The 22,240-nt window shown below is 33.5% G+C and overlaps 1 protein-coding gene across 1 annotated transcript; it reads right to left on the reverse strand.

Annotated features, from left to right (window-relative positions):
* Nucleotides 1-3,458: 3,458 nt before the first annotated feature.
* LOC136032383 (putative inorganic phosphate cotransporter) lies at nt 3,459-15,847 on the reverse strand. The gene is made up of 9 exons (XM_065712701.1): nt 15,647-15,847; nt 14,833-15,077; nt 13,225-13,312; nt 11,727-11,950; nt 10,454-10,603; nt 7,430-7,562; nt 6,593-6,748; nt 5,025-5,110; nt 3,459-3,772 (listed from the first exon to the last, which is right to left on the reverse strand). The coding sequence occupies exons 1-9, from the start codon at nt 15,819-15,821 to the stop codon at nt 3,569-3,571; spliced, it is 1,461 nt and encodes a 486-aa protein (XP_065568773.1). The 5' UTR covers nt 15,822-15,847; the 3' UTR covers nt 3,459-3,568.
* Nucleotides 15,848-22,240: the final 6,393 nt, after the last annotated feature.

Here is a 22,240-nt window from a genome sequence, read left to right on the forward strand (position 1 = left end):
AATTAGAACTTTCTATTTTTTATGAATGTTTTTAGTAGTAAAAGACATACGTAACTTATATATTAGCTTACGCAACGAACTTTTGTATTCTAATATCTTTATTACATATATTAGGGGGTTCACCCCCCCCCCCCCGTTGGTACCTCGCTCTTTACACTAAAGCTTAAATTTTGTCCCAATTCATTAAGAATGACCCCTGAATCACAAAAGCCGTAGAATAAATAGTTGAAATTACTAAACATACTTTAGCGTAAAGAGCGAGGTATTAGGAGGAAGTGAGTCCCTCATAATTGTAATAATTTCTGTTCGTTTTAAGTTTTAATGCTGCTCCTTACTTCCAGTTGAAAAAACTTTTTCGTATTTATTTTTTTATTGTTGTTTTTTAAATAATGCTACAAAATCCTGCGCCCCCTTCATGGAAATTTTCTTCCCCCATGACAAATTCTTCAATGGAAAATTCCCACAGCATCTCCCCCTCTTCTCAACCCCTCCCCCAACCAAAAATTCCCCTGAAAACGTTTGTACACTTCCCAATAACTATTACTATATGTAAGCACTGGTCAATGCTCGTAACTTGTAGCCCCTCCTACGGGAACTGTGGGGGAGTAAGTCGTTCCCAAAGACATAGTTATAAGGTTTTTTGACTACGCTGAATAAAATGGCTATCTCAGAATTTTGATTCGCTAACTTTGGGAAAATGATTAGCGTGGGAGGGGGCCTAGAAGCCCTCCAATTGTTTTGGTCACTTAAAAAGGGCACTAGAACTTTTCATTTCTGTTAGAATGAGCCCTCTCGCAACATTCTAGGACCACTTGGTCGATACTATCACCCCTGGGGGAAAAAACAAAAAGAAAAACAAATAAACAAAAAAACAGGCTTCCGTGATCTGCCCTCTGGCAAAAAATACAAAATTCCACGTTTTTGTAGATAGGAGCTTGAAACTTCTATAGTAGGGTTCTCGGATATGCTGAATCTAATGGTGTGATTATTGTTAAAATTCTATGACTTTTATGGGGTGTTTCTCCATAAATAAGGCAAATTTGCTCAGGCTCGTAACTTTTGATGAGTAAAACTAAACTTGATGAAACTTATATATTTAAAATCAGCATTAAAATGCGATTTTTGATGTATCTATTGAAATCAAATTCCATTTTATTGAGTTTTGGTTGCTATTGAGCCGGGTCGCTCCTTACTGCACTTCGTTACCACGAACTGTTTGACAATGGTCAAAGTTCATAACTTGCAGCCCCTCCCCTGGGCACTGTCGAGGATTAAATCGTCCCAAAAGACATATTTATTAGGTTTTTCGACTATATTGAACAAAATGGCTATCTCAAAATTTTGATCTGGTGAATTTGGGAACAAATGAGCGTTGGAGGGAGCCTACGTGCCCTCCAAATTTTGGTCAATTAAAAAAGGTGCTAGAGCTTTTATTTTTCGTTAGAATGAGCACTCTCGTGACATTCTAGGACCACGGGGTCAATATGATCACCCCTGGGAAAAAAAAACAAACATGCATCCGTGATCTGTCTTCTGGCAAAAAATACAAAATTCCACATTTTTTAGATAGGAGCTCAAAATTTCTACCAGAGGGTTATCTGATACGTTGAACGTGATGGTGGGATTTTCGTTAAGATTCTATGACTTTTACAGGTATTTCCCCCTATTTTCTAAAATAAGGCAAATTTTCTCAGACTCGTAACTTTTGATGTGTAAGACTAAACTTGATGAAACTTACATTTTTAAAATCAACATTAAAATACAGTTCTTTTGATGTAACTATTGGTATCAAAATTCTGTTTTTTAGAGTTTTAGTTACTATTGAGACAAGTCACTCCTTACTACAGTTTGTTACCTTGAACTGTTGGATAATTTTGAATCACTATTTGTAGTTGGATTCGTTCACGTTTGTTAATGTTTCAAGGAGACACTGATTAAAAATGGAATAACAGGATTCACTACAAAGGTCCTTGTGAAATTTTGACGGTGAGACTTTTGAAAAGGAAGGCAATATTTACTTTAAAGTTAAACCTGATGAGATCGTCAAATGCAATATTGACAATTCAAATTTCAGAAGCAAATTGAAGGAAAACTTTTTTATATGCTTAATCCAATACTTACTGTAGAAACTCGTTAAAATATTTTAGGGTCTTCATTATTTGCATGGGCAGCTTTTTTGATTTTTACCAAGCTCATGCGATGAAAAATGTAGAGATGATTTTTAAGACATGTCCCTGTGTTTCATACAAGAGTCCCACCGACACCTTCAGCCCTATATACGAGCCCTCATACAAATTAATTTTTGCCCCCTTGGAAAAATATCTGTGGAGGCAAACACATTTCCTTTTAAGACAAGGAACATGATTTTTTTTATGAGGTGACTTTTATTGTATTTTTTTCGGGGGGAGGGGGTAACAAAGAATGGCCCCTGAAAGCAGTACATATACATGTTCTCAATTCATTTTTCCATTCTTAACAAAGTCTTAAACCTCATACTTAAATGTTTTTTTTATGCTCAAGATGGAGAACAGTAATTCTCCAAAACATTTTAGTTATGGTGATTTTAAAGGCTACCGTTTCCATTTCAATTCGAATTCATTCTTGGTGGGCTTGGGCTATTTTTCGAAAAAGCAATGTATTGTTTCAGCGACAAACTTTCATCATTAAGGCCAGTCGACATGCTAGGTTAATATAAATAAAGAAAAACCTTTTTGAAATGGCTTGGATGAAAATAAAAATAAATAATAAACAAGAGGTATTTAAGAATGTTTTGAAAGTATTTTTTCAAAAAAAAAATTTTTTGCCATGGTTTCCGAAATTTCAATATATGTTTTCGTAACAAACCTTCATCGTTAACGTCAATCGACATTATATATCAACATAAATAAATAAAGAAAAACTTTTTTGAAACGGCCCGTGTTAACATAAAAATAAACAAAAAACAAGATATATTTAAGAATGTTAATCTTGAGACTTTATTGTCGCCGAAGTATGTATGTGTGATTGATATGTGACTGTACTGTAAATTGGTTTTATATATTATTCCTAAGTTTATATTTAGTATTACATACGGGGCAAAGCTTTCTTAGGTATCATGGATTCTCTTTCACCGCACAAAATTGGATACTGAATCTATACAAATTGCACATCATTGATGATGCAACATCAATGACAACATCAAAGTCGATGGTGCAATATCAGTGATGCAATATCAATGATGATATCAAAGACGCCAAAATAGAATCATTTGAAGCCTCACAATCTATCGGAGTAAGAGAATCATTGTCATTAATAAGCATTAATTTATGGGAAATAACTTTAAACCCAAAGCAAAAACAAACCTTTTACTTCAGTCTGAATTAGTTTATTGGGTTTTTTCTAATGCTTAGGCCTTCATTGTGGGACAGATGGTTTCACATCAAATGGTCAGGACTAATGTTTTGAAAATAGCTAAGAAATTAAGAGTTCCACTTTAATAAAAATTAGGCTTCAACTTTCTATACAAAAATATAAAATCTTTCAAAGAATACTCATAACTAAAGTAAATTTAACAAAAAAATATTTAACATTATGGAAGTTGATTATTTTCTTGTGTTACTATAGTTGTATTATTTACATTGTTCATCCTAGATTCTACTTCATCGCTTTCTCCTTCAGCCTTGTAATTCCAGGATTGTTCAGAGCCGGATCCAAATATAAGGAAGAAAATCGAGTCTGCTGCTAACACACTGCCAGCCATAATAAAGACCGCCGACCAAGCTTCAAGGGTTTGCTGCAAAATAAAGGTAAAATCAGGATAAAAACTGAAAAGTAGTAAAAATGAGAAATAACAAACAAGGCGAATCGTGCACGTTGTCCTTCAGAAGGAAATTTTTTTCCAAATTCAATTAAAAAACATTAGCCACCATAGTTTGCAAAACAATAGCAAAATTAAAAAACGAATAAGCATAGCTGAAAAATTAGGACTAAAGCAAAACACTAGAAAATTATTAACAAGGCTCTACATCTACCTCCACCCCTACCTCTAGTTGTTATTTATGGCAGAAAAATCTAGTAAGGTCCTTACATCCAAATAAAGTGTAGGATTTTAAATCAAGATACAAAAAGAATTGAGCCAAATTTTAAAAGCTGTGAAACATTGCATCAAACAAAAATTACTACTAAAAATAATTACAGTCCAAGATATTCAAACCTGAAAACAGTTAGATCCCCGGTGCTTTTACATGGTTCTTATAGAGGTTAAGTACTTGGTAACACAAATAGTATATAACTCCCAAGTTGAACATGTGAAAGTAAAATTCCTGTAAGAGTTTTATCAATAGTAGATGTTAAAGTGTCGAGTACCATGTTTAAACCTTTCTATCTTCAAATTAAATCAATATGGAGCTTCCAATACCACGCATTTGTAGTATTTGCGTATATTTGAGACAGAACCACATTTGGTATCTATAATGTGGTGTTTGCAACAAATTACATTCATAGAACTATCTGTAAACTCTTAGATTCATTGCAAACTTAAGCTATTTGAAAACTTTGCATGCTGACCAATGGTCTGCGTAGCATAAGCATTAACCTCTTGACTCCCTGCCTTCGGTCGGGAGTGTATTGCACAGTTAAAGGTAGAATCATCTGACCCTTCTTGTGTTTTCCTCCACATTTCATCACACTCATCAGCAATTCTGGATACCACGATGGGCCTGGACAAGGCTCGAACGTGACCCAAGTAAGTAAGTACATTTCATCACATATTCATTTCGAGCTAGGTCGGCTCTCGGCTGAGCTTACAAAGTCATACGGCTGACCCCTGTTCCAAACCAAATAACCGCCAACACCAAGACTCGAACCCTCGTCCTCAAGGACAATGGATTTCACGTGTAATCTTTGGTTATAAACCACTATAACATACTAAAAACTTACAGATTCAAAGTTCTTGGATATCTAAAAGCACACAAGTGCACTTTTAACTACGGACTAAAAACCAAAAATCAAAATATTACAAAGGAGTAAAGTAGAAACGGACTTACATTTTCATCTGTCATGAATCCTACCAGGACTGGGCCCAGCCAGGAAACCAGCATAGATACACCATTTGTTATTCCAAACAGAGTCCCTATGGGAAAAATGTTATCTTAAAATAGACAAACAAACATGACTAATTATACTGTTAGCTGAGTAATTTTAAGAGCCAATAAGAAATGTATAGAAGAAAAGTCGAATATCCTCCCATCTAAAGCTTTTTCTAAGCATATACCAATAACCAAATTTGAACTTTTCATGACCTGACCAATAAACCAATGAATCTAAGAAAGGTTTTGGTTGGAAAAGAGAGTTTCAAGGCTTTACATAAAATTGATAAGGCAAGATACCTGCAGACTTCTTTTATTGCAAACTCTATTTTTCATCGTATAATAAGTTACTAAAAGATGCAAAAACAATCCTGGGTCAGTACTAATATGCCATCTACCTAACAGGCTACATACAAACATAAAAAATATAGATTCTATTCAATCGAAAAAGAATTCTATTCAAGCTACTTAAAAAAAGGAAAACAACAAACAGAAGAAAGGAAGAAATGCCAAAATAGATATTACAAGGCCAAAAATAAGTAGCATATTACGGAAAAACCAAAATATATAAATTTCATTGATCAAAATTCATTGAACTAACATGTGACCATACAACGATAATAAAAATGGAAATCATCCGTGAACAGAACAAGAAAAAAACAAATACGTGAAAGCATCTTAAAGACAGCAAGTGCAAAAAAAAATTGAATAAAAATTGCTTTAGCAATAATATTTTTTTTAGCATTTCATACTAATCAGAGATTAATAAACCAAGTTAAAGAGGTGACTAAACCTGTTCATTTTGTGAATAAACTAGACATTCAAAAGCACTTAAATTTTGCAGGAGTATGAAATTATGTCTAGTGACTTGTAGACATGCTAATCAGCTAACCGAACAAAAATTAATATTAATGAAAGGTTTCTCTTAAATTATATATATTTTTAATTGACCATTAAATCCTAGAGGTAAAAACAGTCGAGTAGTTTTATTTCACTGTCAAAAACCAGCAGAAAAGGTGATAAGTAAAAAAAGAGTTTCAGTCGTTTTTATAGTTTTCTTAAAGCATCAATGGAAGATAAACAGTATTTTAACCGTTTGAATTGGTTAAATAGTAAGTTACATAGACAATTATACCTCAAAAAAATAGAAAAGGTTCGGAGTTCATTTTCTAATGAAAGTGAGCTTCTTATTTAGTTACACAGTTTGATGCAGTAGTAGGGATTGAACTTGTAAAAAAGGAGCGTTGAAAAAATCTAAACAAAATCAGAAAGCAAACGATACCAAATAGCAAAGACTGCCATAAGAGCTTCATAATTTTGAAACAGTTGAAAGAAAACTTTATAAAAAACTGTTGTTTTCCGCTTTAAGTATTTTCTCGAAAAGGGTCAAAGGGCTGAAATTTATTTTTATATTCCAGGCACTTTAAGGGAATAATACCCCAGGTCAGAAAGCAACCCGCTTGTAAAATTCTGAACAATAAGCTCAGGGCTAAAAGGCAAAAATAAATGATAGGAGACCAAATTACCTGAGAAACTGGGTGCTATATCAATGTGGTTAATGAGCCAGCCACCGTAATTTCCAGCTTCAACAACTTGTGATAACATCAGCATTGCAATAATTAATTGAATGTTACATCCAGCGCCTGCCATTACAAAGAGGCATAGTGCCGGTCCTAAATGACCTAAAAAGAAAATAAGTTTTAAGATTTTTTTGACGTAGAAAAAGACATCCTCGCTGGATGAAGATACGTATCCAGTTTGCTAATTCTTCAAAATTATAAAGATATTTCTGACCTCCATACCAATAGTGAGTTTTATGTAAGTTACTAAAGACCCCCTTCCAAAAAAAGTAAACTGAGCGACAGCTATATGCTCAGCCTTAAAGCAAAAATTATTTATTGAAAAATACAACAGGTAGTAATACCTACGAAAAGTAAACCGTCTTTGAGCAGAAAGAAAAACAATTTGTAAAGCTTTCTTCCATACTCTGAGGAAATCTCTAGTACTAGAACTAACAGTAAAGCAAGAGAACTAATATTTACTATACAGCAAAATTGAAACTGCAAAACTTTTTACTAAAACTGCATTTTTAAGTGGAGCGTGGGTAGTACTAGCTTCTTGCACTGAGGCTAACGTTGACGAGAATATGGTGAAATTGTTCGCGGGAAGGATACCCAAAACAAGCCAAGTTTGTACGTTTAGGCTATAGAAGGGAAATTGGACGGACAGATTGCTGAGACGAGAAATAATTACACCCACAATCCTGCAAACGCAAGAACCTAAACGAAAATCAATATTCAACAAACGTTTGATAACAAATAAATAAACTTGAAACTTAAACTAAGTAATATCAACCCAATTACCAATTAGAGTCCATATCTTTCGTACTGCAACGGTGGACAGCCATTTCCTCTTTTTGCATAAATCGGCGAGTGGACACAATATCAAAGTAGAAATCCATGATAAGAAATATGGTAGAGCCAGGATGACAGCATTCTAAAATATAAATTAAGTAAGCAAAGAACGAACTAAAAGGCAAGGCCTTTATCGTTGTTTTCGGATTTTTTGGCAAAATATAAATAGTTTTGTGCTGAATAAGGTTTTGATTAAATTCTTTTTATGAGCAGAAACAATCAGCCCCAGACAGATATCCTCTTAGATTGGGTCGTTGCTTCAGAAAATGAACAATCTTATCAAATGAACGATGATTATATCTATGTTTGTTTGGGCCCCAGGAATGTAAATGTTGTATTTTTTCTGTATATTATTATTGTTGTTTAGCAAAATACGATTGATGAAAAATACTAAGAGTTTTAAGGAGTGAAAACAAATTTCTTCAAAGTTTCAATCCATCTAGATTGCTTTTTGCATCGTAAAATGGCAGCGCGGTAATTTTCAGAATATAGAATATCGGAAGAAATATTCTGTATATCTCTGTATCGATGTTGTATATAGAGATAATCTATATACAATATAGAACGTCAGAATATTGGAAGAGACTATTTCCGATAAAAATTTACAGAAATGCATGCATACAAATATTGTAGTAATGTACTTAGCAAAATGTATCAACGCAGTGATGACTAAATATGTAGAAAACGAGGGCTTTTGAGATTCTTATGACACTAATATACTCTGGGATTATCATTTTGTCAAAGATTTTATTTTTTTGGCGTCAACCTATTCTGGGGTATAAGCTATTTGGTAGAACTATTTTAGGAATATAGTCTTTGACTATCCTGGAGACACTTCCAAGTCAAATAAACTAGTAAGTAATATCAGTACTAGGAGGCATCCAGCCTCGAAATTTGGAAAATATCCAAAAAAATGTACCACAATGACGTTGTACGTAGACCGGGATTCTCAATCTGTTTTGGGCCATGCCTTACTTGGGCATTTCTATCTGATACCTTTCCCGTAATTTTTAAATTTTGCTAATTGAAAATTTTAAGTGTATTCACTTGAAAAAAGCTTCAAAAGACATTATGTACAAATATTATAGGTAATGTATAATATAGTTATGTATAATATATAATATAGGTATAATATATAATAATGTATTATATAGTTTTGTTTATGAACAAAAGGTAATTTGTTCGGGCCGTCCTCTTGGTGTATTTTATACTAGTTAAAACATATCCCGAATACAATACGCTTTATACAATGCATAGTGTCATTACAAAACTATCAAGTGGGTTTTTGCTCTTTTAATGTACATGAATGTAGACATTTTTTTTACCTTTGACGCTTTAAATTATAGTCAAAAAAAGGCTGAATGTCCTGCCCACGGCCCACCAAAATATTGCCATGCACTACCTGTGGGGCCTGAACCCCACATTGATATTCACGGATATAGACCCATCGAGTCAAAATTGGATTTGTTGTGAAGTATTTAGAAAAGATAATAACTTAATAACTTTTGAAGTAAAAATCTTAAGATATATAGTAAAAGGCTAACTAGAAGGACATCCTTAGTTTTGACCAATATTAGTACTCCAAATGAGTATATCCATCCGATCCTTGTCGTCTGTGTCTATTCCAAGTACTTCCTTTCTGAACTCTAATAGTGATTATATCATAAACAAGAGGTAAGAGCTCATATGACACTTGTGACGAGGTTGGAAGAGCCAAGAGCTCATATGCTCACCAGAGGCTTAATGCCGGTTGGGATTTAAAATAAAAGCTCTGCGACACGAGGTCCTTCTAAATATAAAAAATCATTAAGATCTGATATCCCATTAGTAAGTTAAAAATATCTCAGTTTTTAATTTTTCCTCTCCCTTCAGTATCCCAGATGGTCGCATCGGGGAAACAAGTCAATTTGTGCATGTCCCTAACACGCTTACCAATTTTCACTAATAGACTCTGGAATTATCATTTTGTCATCTCATCCTATTCTCTGGTATAAGCTATTTGGTAGAACTATCTTAAGAATATAGTCCTTGACTATCCTGGAAGCACTTCCAAGTCAAATAAACGAGTAAGTAATATTAATGCTAGGAGGCATCCTGCCTCAATGTTTAGATGATTACTTTTGAATACCTTATCATTAAGATTTATGCCTAAAATTATCCATTAATAAAGCATGTTGAGGAATAAAAACATTTTACTGAACCTTGCACATAGATAAAATCCTTACTGTTTTTGTTACTTAAGGTGGTTAAAATCAGAAGAATATCAAAAAATGTAGCAATATGACGTTGTATATAGACTGGGGATTCCCAATTCGTTTTGGGTCATGCCCCACTTAGGCATTTCTATCTGATACCTCTCTCGTAATAATTAAATCTTGTTATTGAAAATTTTACTTGTATTCACTTGAAGAAAGCTTCATGGGATATTAACTTGGTATTTTCTTTGGGCCGTCCTCTTGGCATATTTAATGCTAATTAAAATATATCAAAACTATCAAGTGGGTTTTGCTCTTATAATGTAAACGAATGTAAACATTTTTCTACCATTAAGGCTTTAAAGTATTGTCAGCCAAAGGCTGAACGTCCTGCCCACGGTCCACAAAATTTTGCCATGCGGTACCTGTGGGGCCTGAACCCCACATTGGGAATCACTTATATAGACCCATCGAGTCAAAATCAAATTTGTTGAGAAGTATTTGGAGAAGATAGTGTCTTAATGACTTTTGAAGTAAAAAATCTTAAGATATACAGTGAAAGAGTAGCTAGAAGGATATTCATAGCTTTGACCAATAGTAGTACTCCAAATGAGTATATCCATCCAACCCCTGTCATCTGTGTCTATTCTAAGTAGTTTCTTCTTGAAATCTACTAAAGTGATTACATCATTAAAACCAATATAAAGTGACTGTGAACACCAGTCACTCATTTTTGTTTTATGAGGAGCAGTGGAGAAGAAAATAGAAAGAAACTTACACTTTTGATGTCAAAGCCAAAGATAGTCCTTAGGTATATTGGCAAATCCACTAGAAGGATGAGGAATCCCCAATTGTGACCAATATTAGCTATCAAAATTGAATAGAAGGGCATCGATGTCAAAATGGATTTCCAGGGTATTGGCAAGGCCTAGAAAAACATTTTATTTCAATTTAGGGCATTACAGGCCAGGCTGCAAATACTTCTATCAAAAATGTTTGAAGATAGGGTTAAATGTTCTTTTCCAATTGAGTATTCGAAGCAAGTAATATCAGAATTTATATAATTAAAAAAAGAAGCTAAAGTAGATCAGATGCAAGATTTTTAACAAAATATGGCCACAAAGAAAATACGTTAGAAAATATACTTTCACTAAAATTAATTATTCCTGTGACATAGACATACCAAAAAAGCTATCCCTTACATTACCAGCACAGGTCTTATATTTATATGACTCGCAACTAACATAAAAGATTTATCTACCAATATTAAAAAACAAATGAAAGTAAAGTATGACATGAAAACTTTTAATAGCATACGGATGCTTAAATAAGGGTTTAAATGCAATTTACTTTTTAAATTTTGAACGAAAGCTATTGTTTGTACACAAATAAGCTCTACCTGAGATACTCTAAAAAAAAAGTTTTATTCCACTTCGAAAGCTATTGTTAACCAATGTACACAAATAGGCTCTTCCACAAATACTGTGAAAAATTTTTTTTAATTGCCCTTGTTCTAGATTTTTCAAAAACGTTTAAAATTCGCAATGTTAACGTGAAAAGGGGGAAGCTAAGAAAGATTCAGCCACCCTCATATGGAACATATTTCTGTTTCGAGATGATGCCTTTGAAGCCTGTTATGTTTTTAATTTAATTTATATTCCATTTTAATGCCAAACCCTGTGTTACCGTGGATGTGGCGAAAAGCTATCTCAAGCTCTAGTCCAAATCTTTAAATAAACGTTTAACCTTTTTTAAACAATGGCTTTATAAAATGAGCTGTAATTTTTTGCATCAGTGTCCAAAATTAACTATTATTTCAGCAATAAAATAAAATTTTCGCCCCCTCATCTGGTTCATTTATTCTTCCTTTTTCGTATGGGATTTCTATTAGGAGTGCTTCAAATCTTTAACCGAAAAGTAAAGACAAAAATGAGTTTATAAATGAGGATTTATGATATTTCCGTCTAATAAAATGTAGTTCCTCATCACATTATTTTGATTTTTAATTTTTTTTTTATGAGAAGTTTGTAAAATTTTAAAAGACTATTTACCTTATTTGACACATGTGCATCTTTTGCAATTTGTGTTTTTATATATGTTTTCTCCTTCTCACTTATTCTTGGATGTTCTTCAGGATTGTCATGAACTATCAACAACCAGAATACGGCCCAAACGACACCAAAACAGCCTTCAATATAAAACACAGCTTCCCATCCAATATTCTCAATAATAAAACCGGTTAGCAGAAGACCTGACACCGTACCAAGCTCAGCACCTATAAAAAGAATAAAGTCAAAGCTCGCGGTACAAAATTCATTGACGGGAGCCCAAAGTTTCCCTTGGAGAAGAAAAAAAAACCAGTGACACCTAGCAATAACCAGCAAAACGCTAATGCAAGTTACAGTATCGTGAATGAAAAGTATTAACCAAGTTTATTTTATTTATCTTTGTGTTTCCATTATATTTAGCATAAAATAAAGGATCAACTTTTGTAGAGTGGTACAGTGGATATAAACCTGTGGTAGCATATAGTACTGATACTCTGATTGGCAGAACGAGACTAAGAAACTAAAAAATCGATATTTAAAATGTTCCAAAAAAGAATTCAAATCAATCCATCAAGTTTATATCCTTAGAAAAGGGATCTTATTACGAAATTCACATATCCCTATCTACAAAATGTCAAATTTAGGAATGTTTTTCGAAAAAATAAGGAAAGGGTTTATTTTTTGTGGTCTTTTTGTGGTATCAATTGAAATTTGAATTTTAATTATAGTTTAATTAAGTCATTTGAACTTTAATTAAACGTTTTTACGCAAATCAAAATAGTAAAAACTGTTCTACTGGTGGCGTTTTATGATATATTACAGAACAGTGGTTTTGGCACAATGTGGCAAAAAGCCATCGAGTGATAATTCTTTTTAGAAGTAACATTTTAGTTTCGTATGTTATGATTCAAAGTCCACTCATTTTTTGTATTAATTAATATTTACTGTTCACATCGTCCAGCTCTGTATTTTAATTCAGATATTGGTAGAAAGAATCAAATTAGTTTCAGTTATAATTTTTCAATTACACCTTAAAGGTTATCCCAGCCTATCTTGAAATATTTTGATCAGATAACAGGAAAATGAGAAAGTAGATCTTACGCTGTGTCTTACTTTCTAAAATATGTAATTATAGGCATATCCGCACAAATTTATGAAAGTAGTCTTAAGTCCAAAACAGGTAAAAAAAAGACAAATTTAAATAAATTTTATTCGTCCAAGATATTGTTGGTAAGACAAAAAAAAGCAAGATTTTGAAAGTACATGAGTTCAAGGGACAGTAGTCCATGACAAACATGTTCTATTTTGGGATAAGATTCGTTGGCATTTCTGAGATATTAAAATATAGTCAAAAAGATAGATATACCTATACTATTTACCATTTACTTGGCAAAATAAACAAATAATATGCTTAGAAGGCTCATAAAGCGTTCCTGAGAAAGCTCTAATTATACAAACTGAAAAGAAAATTATTCTATGTGGAACATATAAGAATAATTACCTCCATAAACCAGCGCTGAAATGGTGCTTCGCTCTGTAGGTGGAATCCATTTTGCTATCATTGGGTGCATAGAAGGGAATGATGGACCCTGTAAAAACAAATACGTGCTTTTGGTGAAAAATGCAGAAACTATTGGCCAACTCACTAAGACGTGTGCTTGTCTCAGCAATTATTTAGTTTTTAAGCTCATATTGAGCATTTCCTTATCCTTAATTCGTAATTATAGAGGGCATAACCTGGTTTATATTTGTGGCATTGACAGGTTTTAACTCCCCTAACGTGCATTTCAAAGTGAAAAAAGATTAAAACAAAATGATCAAGACCAATTTCTTAATTCTGGAATAGCAAGTTTGATCAAGTTTTCAAGTTCAAGTCTTTTATTTCAACATTCACAAATAGATAAATAAAACACAACACTTTCGTGCTGGGGAAAACCTATGAGGGTCTGTATTCGCGCGAAAGTCCACATATCTACTTACCTATAATAACAAATCCAATATCTCTTAAACATTAATATACAACTGTCCCTTCCCCCTTTCATTCCTCCCGACCCCACCTTACCCCATGCCCACCCTTACCTCCCTAACCCCACCCTTACCTCCCGAACCCACCCTTCCTTCTCTAATCACCTTACCACCCATAATAAAATTCAACATAGATGATGGTAGGAATGATCGTAAAAAAAGTTTTATTGCTAATAATTTATCGACAATATATCACTAAAATTTTTCGTCCAAAGGTAAACGAAAGGGGATTTCTACAGCCAGTATCTACACAGCCAAAAATTTCCTGTATTATTATTCAGCATGAGGGAGCTACAGCCATAGCTCTCTAAGACGTACAAAGTTCTTTCCGTAGAAAGTTAAACGAAAGGGGATGTCTGCAGTCATTATCTGCAGAGCCAAAAATTTCCTATTTTATTATTCAGTATGATGGAGCTTGAGCCAAAACTCTCTCCCTAAAAATCTCCTTGGGTGCACTACTACGGGATACCTAAATAACATACAACCTTCAGCTTAAATACCAATACAGTTATGATAACTCCTATCTTGCCCACGAGAAGCGAGGAGCTTTTGGTACAGAGCTCTGAGCTTGGCACCTCCTCCAAGCCCACGCTCCGACACGTAGATCGTACTACAACACCATAGGCGGGAAAGGAATTTTGTTTTGTTGCATACGTGGTCAGTTCAATTGCTCCGACTCTTGCATTCAGACTGCAAGTTTCCTATCTCCAGCCGCTAGCATTGCTACCGCGCACTGTGTCCCAAAAAAAAAATCGAGTTTTCATAACTTTATTGGTATCTAAGCTGTAATACAACCGGCAAATCGACATGACGCTTTTGACTATATATTGATAGACAGAGTGAATTAGATTGTTGAGATTGCAGGTCTAACTTTGCCATTGGAATACAATTCACATTGAGTTGAAAGACGACAAATTGACAAAATTGAAAGGTCAGCAATGAAAAATATTTCAATTTAAAATTGGAAAAAGAAGTCACCAAAAGTTAAATAAAATTAAGAAATTTGGCAAGGAATATTGGAGCCCCTCCCCTGTGTTTTTGTCTGCTAGGGTTAAAAAATAATTCCTAAGAAAAGCACACTTACCAGGGCAATCCCCATCAAAACTCGAATAAAGACAACATATTGCCATCCAAGATAGGCCGCAGGAGGTACAAGAACGGTCAAAACTGATGTTAACAGCATCGAACCGGTAAGAAGATACTTTGTACCAACCACTTCTGCTAATCTACCACCTGGAATATTGGTTGTAATATAACCCCAGAGAAAGCTGGTGCTGATCAACGCTTGAATTGGCTGACTCCATACAAAAGGACCGTCTTCATTTTTACCTGAAAACAAAATAAGGTATTAAGACATTGGACCTTGCTATTACGACCTTGGAATCAAATTTGTCTGTTTTGTGCAACATTGACATAATATATTTGGATCTTGAGAGAGCATCGCGTTTTTTTAATGGTCACTTGTAATTTCAGCAAAGCGCTAGTTTGTGACAATTCTAAAAATATAGGAAAATATCAAAATGCAGTTATCAGAGACTGGAGATTGAAGATGCCCTTCCTCTAACCAATGACTAGAACAAATCTATCAACATGTAATTGTTTATGCTGAGCTTAAATATAAAAATTCAATTTTACAGAAAATAGAAATCTTGTACAAAAAAAAATGTTAAGGAAAAATTTAATACGGGAAATCGTCAAAATACCATAAGAAAGACAAACGGGTTTTCCTTGATTTAAAAACATTATAATAAAAAAAAATCCTCATTTGCGCATGAATTTTGACGAACACTCGGACTTTAACAAATTATTTAGAATACAGTTTTTGACTCGGAAAGTTTTCTTTGTCTTCCTTGCAGTATTTTAGTAATTCTGGACAAATAGTAATTGATAAGGCTTACCAGTAAAATTTTCGGAATGAACTTCGCAATGTATCGCTCCAGGTTTCGTAGTGTTATCGATGATAGGTACATTGTAATTAACAGCTGTATAATTCACCATTGCCACAATGGCAAGATTGATACTATTTCTCACCAAAAAAATATTGACATAGCCAAGAAAGGCCATGAATGCCATGATATATCTTGTTGGTACGTAACCTTAAAAAGAAATCAGTTAGAATCATGGATAGAAAATTTTTTTCACAAAGAAAACTGTCTATAGCGAAAAATTGACGTTATTGTGTCAGCATGCCAGTCAACTTTTGCAGTTTTATGCAAGGTTTGATCATGTCAGGTTAGGTTTTAACCCATTTCTGAGATTTATAGCCTAATGTAACCTAACTTTAACTTTTACCATCAAAGCTTGCTTAAGACTGAATAAAATGATTCGCAAAGCGAACTGAATCCAAGCAGAGGAAAATTAATTTTTGACATTCGCCGGTGAATGTAAAAAATAACCAGATTTCAGACATTTACAGTAACATACCCACCCTGAATAGTAATCCTGGCCGAGGCTGAGAATCAGAACATCGGTAATGTTTTACACGGATTAGTTTGCATGTGAGAATGTTTATATTGAGATAAAATGAAAAAAAATTCCAAAATTTAAGTATTTTAAAGAAAAATAAAAAGCTATGTCGAATCAATGATGAGCAGAAAATTAGTCATAATAATTTAAAATATAACAGAAATATATATAGAAAAATATAACAGAACCAACTTGACATTGTTCTTAGCCTACCATAAAAGACACTTTGATGTTTAAAAGCCATAGTTGGAATAAGACTTTGACAATTGACAATTTGACCTGACAAAATTGGCTTGACAATTCATGATAATTTCCATTCGTTATTGGTCTCATTCCTTCGTTTGATGGAAACTATTCTTTATTTTAAATTTAAATTATTATATGAATATATGTATCATAATCTTGTTTAATATAGCTTAAGCATGCGATAATTTTTTAAGTTTTTTAATTTTTTAATAATTTTGTTAAGTTTTAAAGTTTTGTTTTAATTTGTTTTGTTTAACCGCTTCTTTTTTTTAAATTAATGCTTTTTAAGACGATTTATTAAGAAAATTTTGCTGTTTAAAAAATAAAAAAAGACAAACCCAGAGATAGGCCCGGTGGAATATTAATTCAAGAACATACAATTATTCTATTCTCCTTTTTGTAATATTTATATAATGGTTTAGCCTATATAAATATTTATTAATTTTTTGCAAAATATGTTTCATTTTGAATACAATTAATTTTTTTTTAGAGAGTTTTTTTTAAAAAATAGATATTTAAAAATAGACTTATTCATATGAAAAAATATCCTGAAATAAATTCCTTTCATCCGAACACCACTGCCAATAGATTTTGAACCTTAATAAGGAAAATATAAGCACTAATTTCTGACTTTTTAAAATTTGCTATATTTTGTTTCATTTTGCAAGCAATTTAATTGCTCTTTTTATTTGGGAGTTTTATCCTAAAAGTGTTTGAAAATAGACCTATTCATGTGAAAAAATATCCTGAAATAAATTCCCTTTAACCCAAACACCATTGCTATTATGACGTCTGGACCCCCCTCCCTTGGAAATTTTTTTACCGGCGCCCTTGACTCTATGGCATTCTAACATGAGCGTAATAATAATTAAGTATTATTAGTAACACTGACAGTGCAACTGTAATTAAAAAAAGCATAAGTTAATTTCAATCTTAATTTGCTAAAGTATCCTATAGATTTTAATTAAAAGCTAAACCACTATAAATTAAAAAAAAAATACATCCAATTAGTTTCATTTTGAGACAGTAGTAAGAAAAAAAAATTATTCACTTACGAGAATTTTTAAGAGTAGCATTTTCCTAGTCCCTTTGGTTATATGTGGGGGTATAAAACAAGTCTATGTGGTTCTATGCACTTGGGAAATAATTTTTACCACCTTGATAAAAACCCTCTACCCAAGGGCTCAAGGAGGGGGTTTTTAAAACCCAGAACCATATTTATTTGACTTTTGGACTGTTTTTTAACAAAATGACTATCTCAAAATTGGGGTCCAATATATTCGGGTAAAAGAAGCCATGGGGAATGGGGGTTAATTGTCATTTTAAAAACCTGATATACTCTTGAGACAAGACTTACAATCCTTGTCTCAGGCTTCTGGGGTATTGTTAATCCCAAAGGCATTATTAAATAATCATCGGACTATTTTGAAAAAAAAAACTGACAATAAAGTAAACAAAACTCACTCATTTTAAAATCCATTATTCTATCGATTTTTATTTTTTATACACACACTCGTGTAAGGCAAACTGGTCAATATGATTGGGTTAGAATTGTTCAAGCTTTATATTTAGTAGATATAATCAGCAATTACTGACATTTCATATTTAGCGTTTATAATTAACTAAGAAAAAACATAATTAACATGTGAGTTCATAAACAATAAGGTCAGGGGTTCCCAAGTGGTTTCACTTAAGGCTTTCTTAAATTGATTTAAAGGGTCATTGAATAGACAATTAACAAATAATGTTTCCTTTGCTGATGACGGCTCGAAGATATACAGGCCAAATATTCATTTGGAAAAAATATCTCTGTCTCAAATTAATTCCTCGTTGGAACCCTTTGTTATCCCCCACTATGGGGGGGGTCCCCTCTAAGACAGTTTCCCTCTGGAAAACACCCCACTTGTAAAATTTTGCAGCCAAAGGAAAATTTAGAAAAATAAAAGAATGAAGAAAAGAAGAGATTTTTTCAGGGGGTGAAAAAAATTCACCCCTGAAAACTTAAGATTTTTTCAGGGGGTGAAAAGAAGTGATTAAATATAACAATTTATATATTTAATCTGTATATTCTAAAATACAGATTAAATTTAAGGTTCTAGAATATCTTGCAGTGGGCTATTTATTTCTAAATCGTTATTTCTTCAAATTATTCTTTTCATATTTTGGGGGATCAAAGTACATTTAACCTAGAAGGGTAAAATAAAGGTTAAACAAAACAATTGGCGTACTGATTTGAAACAAAGAAGTTCTGTCTTTGAAAATTTATTTGGTTCCGGATTGCAATTTGAATCCATGTTATTTAAAATGAAATTTTTAAAAGGACGCCCCTTAAAGGTATGTTGGACAAAAAAAGGCTTCTGATGTGCCTATAGTCATATTTATTATTATTATTTTTTTTTGAAGGGGGAAAAAGTTTTAAAAAATACATCAAAAATGCGTTTATATGCATTTTATTACGTTTGGACGAGTTGGGCAAACGTTCTAGGGGGGGGGGGTCGAACCTCCTAATACAACTCCTCAATACGACCTTGGATGCATACGTGATGAACGCGTTTTATATCCCAAGTACTGAACCGGTATCGTGTACAACGAAAATTAGTGCCAGAATAAGTCCACAGGACGTAATTACTTGTACTGGCCCAGCCAGTATTGTGCACTTTCATTACGAGTCACTTCTTCCACAGTTGCCGTTAAATTATATTTTCTTTTTTTTTGTATTTCTTTAGCCTTTAGGTTACCCAGTAATGATAACTCAACAAATTAAATGCAAAAACAGTTTCAGTAAGTAAATGTGTAAAAAAAGATACTATAGGATACTCTACTCCGTATATTCTACCTGTTTTTTTGGAAAATAGGTAGAATATTCCGAAATATCCAACTTTCCCTTTGTTGGCTCACTTTTACAGGTGAGCAGAGGCACCATTTGGGCCAAATCTTGGGGTGGGCATGAACTCCATCTGGGCCCCCCTCCCGATTCACTTTGTGTCGCATAAGAAAAATCCGGGTTTTGGCAGCACATTGATTGAATATTCTAAGTAAATGCATTTTCAGCACCCGTGTGTTGCTTGGAAATGTACTGTAACCAAATGTGGAACGGAAAAAACATAACAAGAAAAAAAATATAACAACATTCAAGGTAACAAGGGGAACCGCCGAGCTTTCATCTTTGCAAAATCGTCAACAAGCTGGTTGTAGTCCAAATTTTTACTAAATCCTTCTCTGCAAATATCAAAAGGAGGTGACTGAGACGATCATCTCCTGTTGTAGACCGCAAGTAGTTTTTCACTATTTCTAGGCTAGAAAACAAACGCTCATTGCTCGCTGTAGTCTCAGGAAGTTTTGCAGCAATACGAAGTACTTTAATTACTTCTGAGTAGGCCACTGGTAATGCCTGAAGATGGTCGACAATGTCTAGGAAGATTTTCGGCTTTTTCTCCTCATTGGGCAAGAAACGCTTGGCAATACCAGCTTGTGATTCGAAAAGAATGCTGTCGATATCCAACTCGCCGTAAAGAGAAAAGCTTGAGGAGCTCTGTGTCCATAAACTTGGTTGAGCTTGGATCCAAGGCTTCGAGCGTACTCAGCACTGGCAAGTTATCTGTGAACCTTCTGTCAAATTCAGCTAGTAGACGGTCAAAAGTTTTGAAGTATTCTTGCTTCATTTCATCCGCCAAAGTAGTAGTCCAATTTCCAGATTCAATGAAATTCTTTCCTAGCGTCAAAGTTGTCACAAATTGTTTCTGATGCTTGGTGATCTTTTGAGTTCTTCAAGATCGTCCTTTCTGACCAACAGAGGAGGGTCTAGTCGCGGGTCCATTCACAGCAGGTACTTCAATTTCGAGTTCTGTTGCAAACTCTTTAGCCTTCTTGAAAAGCGATACAAATGAAGCATCTGAATGCAGGTTGGTGAGTTTGCTTCTTGTGGCCTGAGTCAGGGTGCGCAATCAAGAAATAACCAAGTCGACAGCGACGGCATGGAGTTGCTGAGACAGTGATTTCGTCGCTCGCGTAATTGCTTCTATATAGTGTAGTTGGAAGATAACAAGGAACGATTCCATCAAGAAACGATAGGCCAGGAACTGACCTATTTTAGTCTATCAACTTAGAGGAATTACTGCAAATATTCAGAATTTATAATATTAATATAATCAACTAGGAAACGGGCATTTGACAGAACTCGAGAATTAGATTATGTATCTAACTTCCTTTCAAAGTTTACAATGGTTAATAGCAAATAGTGTTATTATTATGACCAGCAAAGGACCCTTTTTGCTGGAAGGTTGGGCCCCCTGGAAAATCTGGGGTGGGCATTTGCCCACCCCTGCCCCACCCAAATGGCGCCTCTGGTCTAGACCCTGCTAGCTTTTATTTCATATTATCGGTCTTAGCTACCTGCACTCTTCTTGCAGAAAGTGATTAGATTTTTGAAAATTTTTGAAATAGTTTTTGAAAAATTAAAAATAGAGGCAAAAAGAAAGAAAAAAAAGACCCGGCAGGTCTACAACTTAAGGAATATATAAATTTTTCCGGATATAATTTATCAAGGACTGAGTTTTCAAACGCGGGTTATATCTTTTTCGTTAGATGAAAAAAAATAATCGGGGGAAACAAAAGACCTAGAAAAGTGCTAGTTTAACTACCCAAAAAACAAGTACTTAATACTGAAGAAATAGTAAATAAAACAGAAACGGAGACAAGAAAGACAATTAAAAGCACAAGCTATGACTTTGAAAAAATAGAATGGAAGAATATAAAAATTACCATTGATACCTGAAGGTGAGGTAATGCTTGTTGTTCTCATAGCATTGCCTATCCCAGTGGAACGGGCTCTTTTCACAGGATTGCGAGATGTTGCATTTCCCTCATATTCGTTTTCGTTATTATTAGTCGAGCCTAGAAAATACAATAATGTGCAAATAAAGCACAAGTTCATTTACGAAGCTATTTCTGCCAAAATATTTTTCTTAAATTTTGTTCGTGAGAATGTAAACATTGGTGGTCAATCAGAAAACCATTTTTAAATAGAAGTCCAATTGAGAAAAACAAAACTAACATAATAAAATTGAAAGTAAAGAATAGGGATTCATTACTGTTGGACACATTAAAGACAAGTTGACAGGAGTTTTTCGGGTGTTCCATTAGTCTGCAGTACAAGGATAATATCCATACCTCCAAGCATACAGTAGAAATATAAATTATAAAAGTATAGAAGCATAAACGATGCAGCATAAAAGTAGATGACCTATTTGCTGCGGCGTCGATCAACGAAAATTAAGGGGAGAGGGGCATACTGTATATTTTGATTTCTAGGGGGGCCAAATTTATTGTTCCTTTTTTAAATAAAAATACCCAGACACAGTATTTTTTTTAAAATCTTGGGTAGGGAGGCAAAAAATGTTAGTGAGTGCACACATGGCAAAATGTATTAATACTCATACCCAAACTCATACGCATCAATTCGTGTAAATTCATACGACACAATGCACAATTTCCATGCAAAAACGAATATAATTATATATATATATATATATATATATATATATATATATATATATATATATATATATATATATATATATATATATATATATATATATATATATATATATATATATATATATATATATATATATTATATTATATACTATCAGCAACTCATTCCAAAAAAAATTCCTATTTAGTAGAGTGTCTTACACTAACAGAACTTCACATAGGGCTACATTTAGGATTTGACAAAGCCTTCTCGCCCCGTTTGACCCCTATAGCTAAAAGTGAGCTTT

This window comes from Artemia franciscana, chromosome 10, assembly GCF_032884065.1.
Source record: "Artemia franciscana chromosome 10, ASM3288406v1, whole genome shotgun sequence".
In the NCBI taxonomy this organism is placed as follows: domain Eukaryota; kingdom Metazoa; phylum Arthropoda; class Branchiopoda; order Anostraca; family Artemiidae; genus Artemia; species Artemia franciscana.